Source organism: Brachypodium distachyon, chromosome 2 (assembly GCF_000005505.3).
Source record: "Brachypodium distachyon strain Bd21 chromosome 2, Brachypodium_distachyon_v3.0, whole genome shotgun sequence".
In the NCBI taxonomy this organism is placed as follows: domain Eukaryota; kingdom Viridiplantae; phylum Streptophyta; class Magnoliopsida; order Poales; family Poaceae; genus Brachypodium; species Brachypodium distachyon.
The window spans coordinates 43,914,814-43,925,289 of NC_016132.3; the positions used below are offsets into that span (position 1 = coordinate 43,914,814).

At 42.9% G+C, this 10,476-nt stretch overlaps 2 protein-coding genes across 2 annotated transcripts; one reads left to right on the top strand and one right to left on the bottom strand.

Annotated features, from left to right (window-relative positions):
- Nucleotides 1-455: 455 nt before the first annotated feature.
- On the bottom strand, nt 456-2,069 carry LOC100829496. The gene is made up of 5 exons (XM_003569318.4): nt 1,696-2,069; nt 1,512-1,598; nt 1,166-1,236; nt 1,029-1,094; nt 456-945 (listed from the first exon to the last, which is right to left on the bottom strand). Exons 1-5 carry the CDS (start codon nt 1,757-1,759, stop codon nt 679-681), a joined length of 555 nt encoding a protein of 184 aa, XP_003569366.1. The 5' UTR covers nt 1,760-2,069; the 3' UTR covers nt 456-678.
- Nucleotides 2,070-3,784: 1,715 nt separating this feature from the next.
- On the top strand, nt 3,785-7,610 carry LOC100829804 (psbP domain-containing protein 5, chloroplastic). The gene is made up of 11 exons (XM_003569319.3): nt 3,785-3,983; nt 4,066-4,235; nt 4,421-4,541; nt 4,663-4,712; nt 4,840-4,907; nt 5,142-5,240; nt 5,442-5,501; nt 5,604-5,663; nt 5,829-5,883; nt 5,965-6,014; nt 7,280-7,610. Exons 1-11 carry the CDS (start codon nt 3,910-3,912, stop codon nt 7,376-7,378), a joined length of 906 nt encoding a protein of 301 aa, XP_003569367.1. The 5' UTR covers nt 3,785-3,909; the 3' UTR covers nt 7,379-7,610.
- Nucleotides 7,611-10,476: the final 2,866 nt, after the last annotated feature.

Below are 10,476 nucleotides of genomic sequence, written 5' to 3' on the forward strand. Positions count from 1 at the left end.
GCTGACATGGATATACTCCATCCGTTCCATAATTCTTGTCGAAATATTACATGTATCCATTTTTGGACAAATTTGAGACAAGAATTATGGAACGGAGGTTGTTTGATTTCTTGACTCATGGAGTGAAAAGTTAGCAATGAACAGGAGCATTGCAATAAGAAGTTTCTTTGATCGTCCTTTCCTTGTGCGCCCTGAAGAACAACAAAGAGATGGTTCTACTGTTGCTTCTTCCCTTCCAAAACGAGTAAGGTGAAATCAGGTCTCCTTCTGTCCTTCACGCACGGGTCTAAAGGGCGCGGCTAAGCAGCTAAGCGAAGTTTCAGCATAATGCCCTCATTCCATTATATCCAACTTCAATGCAATGTGAGTTTTTCTTCATGCTCATTGATGATCTCGGGTCACAATTTCATTAGTGCAGATCACCAATGTAATCGCAAGGACACTGGAGACAAAAAGAAAAGAAAGCCCCAAAATAGCTAAATAAATTAATGGCCTACAATAAAAAGCTCCATTCAGAATATCAATCACTTTAACCTGAGCATTATACGATACAGAAAATAGGCCATCCTGTTATCTGGATCTTCTATGTGCTCAAGCCAACCTGACCAACAACAGGTCTTGGGTACATTCGGCTGCACTTTCTTTGCGAAACAGTGTTTGTCAAGAATGACAAGGATCCTAATTGAGAACAACAATCTTCTGTCTTTTGATGGGCTTCTTTCCTTTGGCTGTATGAGTCTCCTGCGCAGCTGGATCATCACATTTAACTTTGTTAGACATGTCAGGTTCGTCACCACTATCTTCATCACTGTCATCACTACCATCTTCCGACTCAGATGAACTGCTAGCATATGACCTTCCTGAGGGTGGGAAGCCACTCATTGTTGCTTCAGCTGCACCTACAGCTTGCTCTGAATGAAGGTCAGCAACACCGAGAAGCAAATCCTGCAAACAGAATTGTGCTCATCAGTCGTACAGTAAACCATGTCACATGTTTTCTGCTGCGTCATAAGATAAGTTAGCTTTACCATCTCAATATATTCCTTTTCGTTTCCGGTAAGTGCTTCTATGTCATACTCCTGGGGAGGCTTATTCTGTGCAAACATACACTGGAGTCAGATAACAGCAGAACAGTGATCTAACGCAATACCTATCGGAATCCTACCTGCGCATCAAGCTGCAATTTCTCGTTCGCTTTCGCCATCTCTCCCAAGAAATCCTTTACTTTTCCGAGAACTGAGCAGTATTGCAACACCCAAAACAGATGGAACATCCAATGAGAAAGTACATTAACCAATTTGAAGGGAAAAAAAAAAAGCACGCACGGCAAACATGTTCATATGATTCTCTACACGAGCGATTGGTTGGAAAGCTAGGGTGAATACAAACATGTTCATATGATTCTCTGATGAGATTGGGCTTAAACAAACAGATTCCAATCAAGCAATCAGACATACGCAACTGCACAAAATCTGATTTCCTGAGCTACACGGAGTAGCAACAAGGGATACCTTGGCTCTTGGGGAGTGGGTCGGTGGGAGGACCCGCCTTGCGCTTGCCCTGCTCATTGTGCTGCTCTTTCCCCGCGAAGAGCGACTCTGCAAATCACACAAACCCAAAACATTACGGAGGAAATAGAACAAAGAAGAGGGGTGAGAAGAGGGATGAGGTAGAGATGGGAGATGGGAGCGGTACCGATGAAGAAGGGTTGCTTGGGCTCGGACGGGACGTCCAGGAGATCCTTGCTCGGCTCCCCCATGGTGTCCGCACAGACGCGGGCGGGCGCACGGGTGGAGGACGCAGTAGGGCAAGGTAGGGCGGAGGGCGCAGTAGAGATGAAACGGGGAGCTAAAGGGCGTAATCCTTTCGTGCGGAGATGGGACGAGAAACGGTCGGGAGCGAGAGAATCGAAGGGGAGATCAACCTGCGGCGGAGGCGCTCGCGCGAGAAGGAAGACGAACTAGGGGCTGGGGCGCTCGGCAGCGGGATGAGGAGGCAGGGGTGGCGGCGCTCGCGCGAAGAGGAAGACGAGCCAGGGTTTAGGGTGAGCGAGGGGGGTGTTTCCTTAAAAAAAAACCTGATCTGGTCTAATTGTCCATCGCACTCTGGAAACAAGTATTTAAGAACGGAAGAAGTACATAGTTATTTATTTCCGTATTATATCACCGTGAAAAGGACAAAGATCTCTGCTATAGACCACTCGACATTGATCGACTTACTTTCTCTTTCTTTATAACAAATGGGATATTTTTCTTCAAAATCAAATTCGCATTAATTACATGATGAAACATTTGAAGAACACATACTTCTTTGAATCGCTTCATCTTGAAACAAACACCGTGTTCGCCATTGAGACCCTAGCTAGTTGTTGCTTCCACCGAGCAATCTGTTTCAGCATCGAACCCGAATATCAGGAATTGAAAACAACCGGTAAAAGAGTAAATGTGATTCTCATCGTGCTTTACGATTTTCAATGCCACATGTCACGGATCTAAGAAGGTCAATTAGAACATGTGACAATTATAAAGAAAATAAGATTTATTTTCATATTATATTCAGCTATTAATGTTTACATGTCTCTAAAATCATGGAATGATTAAATTTAACTACAACATAATTCCTTCATCTAAATATATAAGGCCAACCAAAAGATTACGTCAAACTTGGACCAACTATTATATACTACATCCGTTTCATAAAGGTTGGTATGGCTTTGAACTCCATCCGCCCTCCTCTTCTTCCTCCTCCGATTCGTCGGTGGAGATCGTCGGTGTCGCGCCGGCGGAGGAGGGATTCGGCGGCAGCGAGATGAAGGGGAATGAGGTTGGCGTCGAGGAGGCATTGGCGGAGGCGGAGGACGAGGGTTCAACCCCGACGACATCGCGCGCACGAAGGAGGCGTCGAAGCTCTCCATCGCCGAAGACGACGCCTGCCGGCTCGCCACGGAGGAGAGGATGCTCGTGACGGCCTACGACCACTCCAACGCGGCTCCCGCGCCTCCGGTGAGGGAAGCTCCCGGTCATTGTCCTCTCGGACGATGACGAGTAATTTAGCCGGCGAGGGGGCCGGAAGCCAGCCGACCGGTGAGGAGCATTTTGTTTTTAGGTGATTGCTCCTATAATTTAGCTAACTTTTGGTAAATTTCTTACTAGTAGATGTAGATGAACTAAGTATGTGGAAAAACGAACTGTGATGATCTGCGATGTTGATGGAATGCGAAGAACCAGCCCCCGTATTTATATGAATTTCGCACGAAGTTTCGAATTTGTCTTTTGTTCGGTTTTGGTTTTCGGTATCTGTTCTGCCGGAAGACAGTCGGTACCGATTTCTAGAACTCGGTTAGTTCGGATCGCTCGGATTCGGTAACTACTAGAGTTGCTCTTATTCACCGTGTACGCAATACCCGTGAGGCCTTGTTCGGCGGTAGGGCATTTTTTAGTCACCGGTGTGTTGGGTGTTTGCAGGGACTATTTGTTCACTCGATACTTTCAAAAAATTATTTCATCCCAAAACAATAATATGCAAAATGTTTTTAATTGGTACAAAAATGAGTTCTTTTGTCTAAGAAATCTAGAGATGATCCTCTCTACACCATCCGTTTCATAAAAGTTGGCACGGATTTGAACAGCTAGTTCGAAACCGCGTCAATTTTTATGGAACAGAGGGAGTAGCAAACAACTCATTTAGTTCTGTAGTGTTTTTGAAATTGAAGACGATAAAACTATAGAATGGAAAATAAAAAAATAATAAGGCCTATTTTTTTTACTCCTACATGAAAACCACAAAGATCTTTGTTCTTCCCCGACAACCGGTTTGGTTGGATAGAATCCTTCTCCAGGCTCCAGCCTCTTCCTTGGAAGCAGGCAACGGGGATTGAGGTCGGTCACCACTCACCGGAGACAGAGAGCCATGGCGGTGGCTCTTATCTCCCCTACTTCCTCTCTCCCCAGCTCCGCTTCCTCCTCCTCCTCGCTCCAACCCAGGTACGCGTCATCCACCCCCGACTCCACGACCAGCTTAACCTGCGCCCATATGACATCGTGCTGATTATTGGAAATTTTGCAGGAGCAAAGGCTCGTTTGCTACAGGAGCGTGCGCTTCATCTTCCGGGAGGAGAGCCCGTGGCCTCGTCTCGTGTTCGTGCACGACCGCTTCAGGAAACCGCGGGCTGGAAAGGAGGCACCTTCTGCTGTCCGGCCTTGCGTCGTCTTTTGCAATTGCCCTCCCAGTTTCAGGTTTGGGGATTATCGCGCTTCTTTCTTTTCCTTGCCTCCTTGGTTTTAATCGTAAATTTTGGATGGCATCGGGAGCACGTTTAATCTCAGCTACAGAGTTACATTATTGAAGGCATGCTAATTTAGGACATGTCTTTGCTAAGCTTGACGTGGATTGAAGATATTTACTGTCGTTGATCCTGTAGAATCGTATGCTGATACGGAGCTGGATGACGAGGTGAATATGGCTATGCTAGTAGATGAGACCAACGCATATTCTTTTCTTTACCCAGTTCAACTACCGGGAAAGAAACGTCCATTCAGATGGTATTTACGTTCCCTTTCTGAAATTTTAGTATCCAGTTCTCCTGTCAGACATGTTTTTGTTTACCTGCTGTCTTCTCCATGAGTATCAGGACAGAACTTACTGTCCTATTATGTTTTGCAGGATAGAGTCCAGAAAATCGGAGCGATATTCCTCTGCAGCGCCACTGTCTCGTAAGTAGCATCTGGCATAGCAGTGATGGCAATATTCTTAATTACTTTGTTAAGTATAGGAGTTTCCGCTTTTCGGGGTCTTCCTCTATGGTTTGGAAGGAAGGCAAAACTGACAGACTCTATGCAGCTGATGCACGGCAACGCATTGTATCTGAGCGCCTTGACATGATAAACAATGCTGTCATCTCAGTCTCGGTAATTCCCCAAATACTATCTCGTACTAGGAAACACACAATTTAGCTATTTGTTGGATTGTACTAATACAAATTGGATGTGCTAGCAATTTTGGTTTAGTATGTCATAGGTGACTTAGTGCAAGTTGTTGTTTAACTAGATTCTGTATATGGTTTTCATGCCAGTTGAGCTCCCAAAGTAAAATAAATTGATTAAGAATACAACATTCTGATGCTACTCATTTGTCTGGTGCAGATTGGGCCACCAAGTTCACGCTTCCTACCTTCGAAAGACAAGAAAACTTGGGCCGCGAAAGATGTCGCTGACTGTGTTTTATCTGACAAATCTTCATTGGTAATTATTAATTGTGCTGATGTAACACAGTTCATATTGATTTCATCTGAAAAAAATCTATATGAATGTTTATTGTGTTTTTCCATATTGGTATATCTAAATAGCACAGTTGAACGAAAGGCAGAGTCACAGCTTAGATACGTTTTTAACATGCACATTTGATTAAATGTTAATTCTATAACAAACTACATCCCTTTGCAGAAGGTGACAACAAGCCAGAGAATGGCCGAGAGTTCTGTGCTTGATGCACACATTACAGAGGTAGGCTCTGGTCACTTTCGCCATTCACCTGAAGCTGATTGTGGTCACCTTTTTTCTTCTGGAGTTGACATGCATAGGGCATACATCAAAATTTATTTGTAGGTTGACGGAGAACCATACTGGTATTATGAATATATTGTTCGGAAATCACCAACAAAATCTGTAAGTTCTAATGCCACCTATGCATTTGATAACAAACATAGTTACATCTTCAAAGATAAAGGGACATTTGTTTTGCATTATAACACTTCATCAAGCGTTGTATTAACCGCTAACCAGTTCCCGCTGAGGCTGTGCAACAATATAAGGTTACATTTGTTTCTTCAGGCACCAGAACCTAATCTGTTTCGGCACAATGTAGCCTGTACTGCTGAGCGAGATGGTATTGTTTCATATTTGCAGTTTTTTCAAGACATTTCAGTCCCTTATATTTACATGATGTTTTTGTTCCTTCTTTTACCAGGTTATCTGTATACATTGAATGCTTCCACTCTCAGCAAGCAGTGGGAATATGTAAGTTCCACATGTACTTTTTGTTTTGTTTTGAAAAGGAGTGGTCACCCCTGGCCTCTGCATCATGTATTCACACAGCCTCAAATTTATTATTAGAACGTGAAAACACTCATGCTCATGCATTACCTAGCCTATTGGTCACACGCCACCCATGCAGGCTGAACAAATCCTGTGCAACTATGTGCAGCCGGTTGCACCCAAAGTCCACAGTGTCCCGCCAGACCCCCGATGCAGTAGGGACCAAGTACGGATTTGGTGAGACGCCCTATAGATGACCTACAAAAAATAGAAAGTTTCTTTTTGTTAAACACAATGCCATTCCGATGATTCCATAGAGCCCAACAAATCACAATATAATTGCCCCTACCAGGATAAAGAATTTAAGGTTTATATGCATTCCACATAGCCACTTTCAAACACATTAGAAATGCTATAAGGCGGAGGAAGCTGAGTAAATGAAAATGACTTGCCATACTAGACGTACCATTGGCCAATCAATAAAAAGATGTTGTATTGTTTCATCCTTACCCCCCTTCCACTTATGTTTAACCAAATTTATCTTTGTAAGGATCACCCCTTGACAAAGGTACCATGTGAAGACTTTAATTTTAAGTGGAACCTGAACTTTCCAAATGCATATTTTTGCGAAAACGACAATCTGTATTGACCAGAGCCGTATACATGGATTTCACTGCAAAACGACGAGATGAATGTGAATCCCAGCAGAAGACATCATCATGATCTTAAAGTTGCACACTGGCCAGCTTAACAGACAAATTAATCCAAGACACCAGCTTCACCCCAATTATCTCCCGATCAAAGGTAATATTTGGCGGCAATTCACTCAGGACCTCGCCAAAGTCGCATGCTGAATTGCTGATGCTGAGCAATATTATAAGGAATGAGGTATTGATTGCAGAGAGGCTTTTCTCCAAGCCAAGGATCGTCGCAAAAATGGACCCCTTTCCTTTTATTAACAGTGAAGGACCCAAACTTAAGGAAATAACCTTTGACTCTCATCAGCCCTTTGCAACAGGGTGAATTTGTGGGCTTCATTTGAACCTGGGAAAGTGATTTGGAATAGAGATATTTGTTCCACATGCACTAATGGTGATAATTAGTTTTGTTATAAAAGGAAAAATAGTATACTTGGGTGTTTGATTTAACTTCAATTATTGTAACTATAAGAGAGACATGGATTTTCTCTAACCATATCTTTCGTATCTTCAGCTTCTGACGAATCATTAAACTTTTTTGAAATACAGATTGGACCTTTGCTACAAAAGACCGTGGCGTCCTTTCGCTTTCTGCCCCCAACAGAGAATTATGTTCCTCCGTATCAGGATCCTTGGAGGTTTTGGTGACACGATGGTTATTTTTTACATTTTTTGGTGATTCGACAGCTTCATTTTTAGACCATATTTCTTGTAATAGATGTTTCACACTTTCAGTTCTACAAGCTAAGTATAGAGGCTCAGTTTGCTTTTTCCTTCTCTTTATGCCAATCAACTTCGAATTGGATTAGATGTCAAATGTGTCAACTCTCAAGTGTACCGATGGCAATAAACAATTCAATTACCATTATTTCTGTCCAAACCCCTTGATACAACAACTTTACCTATTACTCTCTTCGGTTTCGTAATATGGAACTGGAGTATTTATTTGTAGAACTCTTTGAAGACGCTTCAAGATTGATGTGAGACACTGATTTGTTGCGATCCAGTTTCTGACATTAGTATTACTCTTACTAGGTAACATGACATCAAAGGTTGGGAGGTATATGGACTTTGCACGTTTACAAATAAGGAAGTTAATCAAATTATAGCATCATGAAAGCACAAAAGTATATGAACTTATGAAGGAAGCATAACAACGTAAATAAATATTATCTCTATTACTTTCGTTTCGTTTAAGACCACCACGGCAGCATGGAGTTATTTGTTTTATCTGGTTTTTTCTACAAAGTCGGTCAAAGTTGAAATAGTTTGATTTAGGACAACCCCAAATGTGCAGATATTTAGAAAAATAGAGTGAGTACTAGATCTAACTGTGTCATTTGTTTGAAGTACTCATATAGGAGTATGATGCAATGTGCATGGTCTAAGTACAATTTTTTTTTGCTCAGTACTTAAGCAATTTAGACTAATCATATCCCTATCATTTGTAAAAAGTAAACGTTTTAAATATCAGATATGCATGTGGATGCCAGTTACATTCCTAGCACGGGGGCTGCTGCTTGGGGGGCGATTGTTCGGGATGCTAATGGAACAGCCGCGTGTGCCTGGGACGGGATTACAAATTGCCCAAGTGCAGAGTGGGCAGAAGGAGTGGCCTGTCTTGAGGGCGTCAGATTTGCTAAACAAGTCACTAACCTGGCACTTGTTGTAGAGAGCGATTGTCTGAGCCTCATCAACCTGTTATTGGACCATGGTTCTCCTAGGTCTGGCCTTCGTTCGATCATTGAAGATATCCGGCAAATCGCGATCTTCGGTCCTGGGATTAGGTTCCAGTTCACTAGTCGTTTCAATAACTGTGTTGCTCATGAGTTGGCTAAATTTTGTCTTAGGGTTTCTTCTGGTGGTGTGGTAAAGGATGGAGTGCTCCCCTGTGTGGAAAGCCTGCTTCATTCCGATTGTATTAACTGTTTGAGACGAGTAATATAACACCATTTAAAAAAAAGTTATGCATATCTGAAGTTTAACAAAACCTATGTTTGAATATCCTTAAATAACTTTGGACGGTTCTGCAATTATGATACACAAATACATTTCTTATGTAAGCTGCATCACGTGGTAAGAGATAAAAAAGAACTTCAATATATTAAGTATATATGTATAGTATGTATGGCATGATTATTTGTTCCTATATTAGATAAATATATAATGTAAATTTTTATGGCATGAACAAAAATGCATAGGTTTCTATATTGAAATGAGGGAGAACATTAAATGTATCAAAATTTTTTTGTTCCTGTCGTATTTGTATTCCAAAACCAATGGCATGACGACTTAGACCCCCTCTTCCCTGACTTCATCCCTGTCTTTTGTTCTATCCTGGATAAGCTTGCTAGCTTTTCCACAGCCAAGTTGGCAAATACAAACAAGACTTCAGTACCAAGCTTACATGTAACATTTCCTGTATTACGATGTTAGGCTGGCCGTTTTAGAGCATCTTCAGCAGGGATCAGAGCAAAAAAAAAACACCTTCAACGGGTTCCTAAATGAGGAACGTGAATTTCTGGCTCCGGAGCTACTGGCGTCGCGAAATCACAGCCATGCATCGCGCTTCGCATTTTGAATTCTGGTGGGCCAGAGAAATGGGTGATGTTTATGAAAACTGAAATACAGGCCCAAGAGCCATGCTTTGGGGACCGGTATCCGGTATTTTGTACGCTGAACATAGCAGCCCCGTCCAGGACAGCACATGGGCTGAATTTTGAAAAGCTTGGACCTGGGCCATCTGAACAACAGTGACCAGCGGATAGATATTGTGATGCAAAAGTATAGACCGGCTCATGTGCCATATTAGTCAGATGTTCGAATATGTGATAAATAGACGTGTACTCACATGAAATTGAAATTTTACCTGTGCCGTACTCCACTCTCACATTTGTGCCAACCATTGAAATAATTTTTAATGTGTCAGATGAACTCTATTTGTGTAACCTCTCACATGAACTAATCTTAATAAAAAGTCATCCAAACAATCAGCATCCAAGTAATATAAATGCCGAAAAAAACACAAATGTTAATACAGAGTAATTAGCATCCAGCCTTTCACATGGAACAATGTTAACAGGAAGCCGTCCAAACAATTAGCATCAAAGTAATCTACGTGCTGAAAAGCACAAATAGACGAACAAATACATAGATTATCCTATCCTCTTTCCAGTCAAAATGGACCAAACTACCTAGACTAGTATTGTTTTTAGATCCAGGCTCAATTAAAGCGTGCTCTCGCAAGTCACAAACACAAAACGGAAAGTTTGAAGAGAGGAGAACCGGAGAAAAAAAATCGAACTAAGCAATTCTTTTGATTAAACAGACACACAAGCCACACGAACGAACTCTCCTAATCGCGCGACCATGGCCTAGCAGACTGCCTCACGCCTCTCACCGGCAAGCCCGTGCCTGGGTCGCGCCATATAGGCTACGAACGAGGAGGGAGAAGAACCAGCGCAGGCCTGCTGGATCTTGACGGCGTCGGAGGAGTAAGAGAAGAATCCGCGCAGGCCCACGCGATCTTGATGGCGTCTGCGACCGCATGATCTTGACCACGGCAGATCCGGCTAGCCCCTCGAGCCCACCGCGGCGGAAGAGGAGAAGAACAGGCTGCAGCCGCAGCGGAGGATGAGAAGAATCAGTTCTCCTTATGGCGAAGCAGGTGGCGGCGATTCCCGATCCCGGGGAGGTAGGAGATGCAGCTTTGTAGGAAGAGACGGTCGCGGTCCTTCCTGGCCGGT

Excerpts from the sequence above, each read along its gene's own strand:
- LOC100829496 (XM_003569318.4), bottom strand. The coding sequence starts at position 1,759 with ATGGGGGAGCCGAGCAAGGATCTCCTGGACGTCCCGTCCGAGCCCAAG. Across the intron at positions 1,599-1,695 it reads CAAGCAACCCTTCTTCATCG|AGTCGCTCTTCGCGGGGAAA; the intron begins GTACCGCTCCCA and ends TGTGATTTGCAG. Across the intron at positions 946-1,028 it reads AAAAGGAATATATTGAGATG|GATTTGCTTCTCGGTGTTGC; the intron begins GTAAAGCTAACT and ends TTCTGTTTGCAG.
- LOC100829804 (XM_003569319.3), top strand. The coding sequence starts at position 3,910 with ATGGCGGTGGCTCTTATCTCCCCTACTTCCTCTCTCCCCAGCTCCGCT. Across the intron at positions 3,984-4,065 it reads TCCTCCTCGCTCCAACCCAG|GAGCAAAGGCTCGTTTGCTA; the intron begins GTACGCGTCATC and ends GAAATTTTGCAG. Across the intron at positions 5,884-5,964 it reads CTGTACTGCTGAGCGAGATG|GTTATCTGTATACATTGAAT; the intron begins GTATTGTTTCAT and ends TTCTTTTACCAG.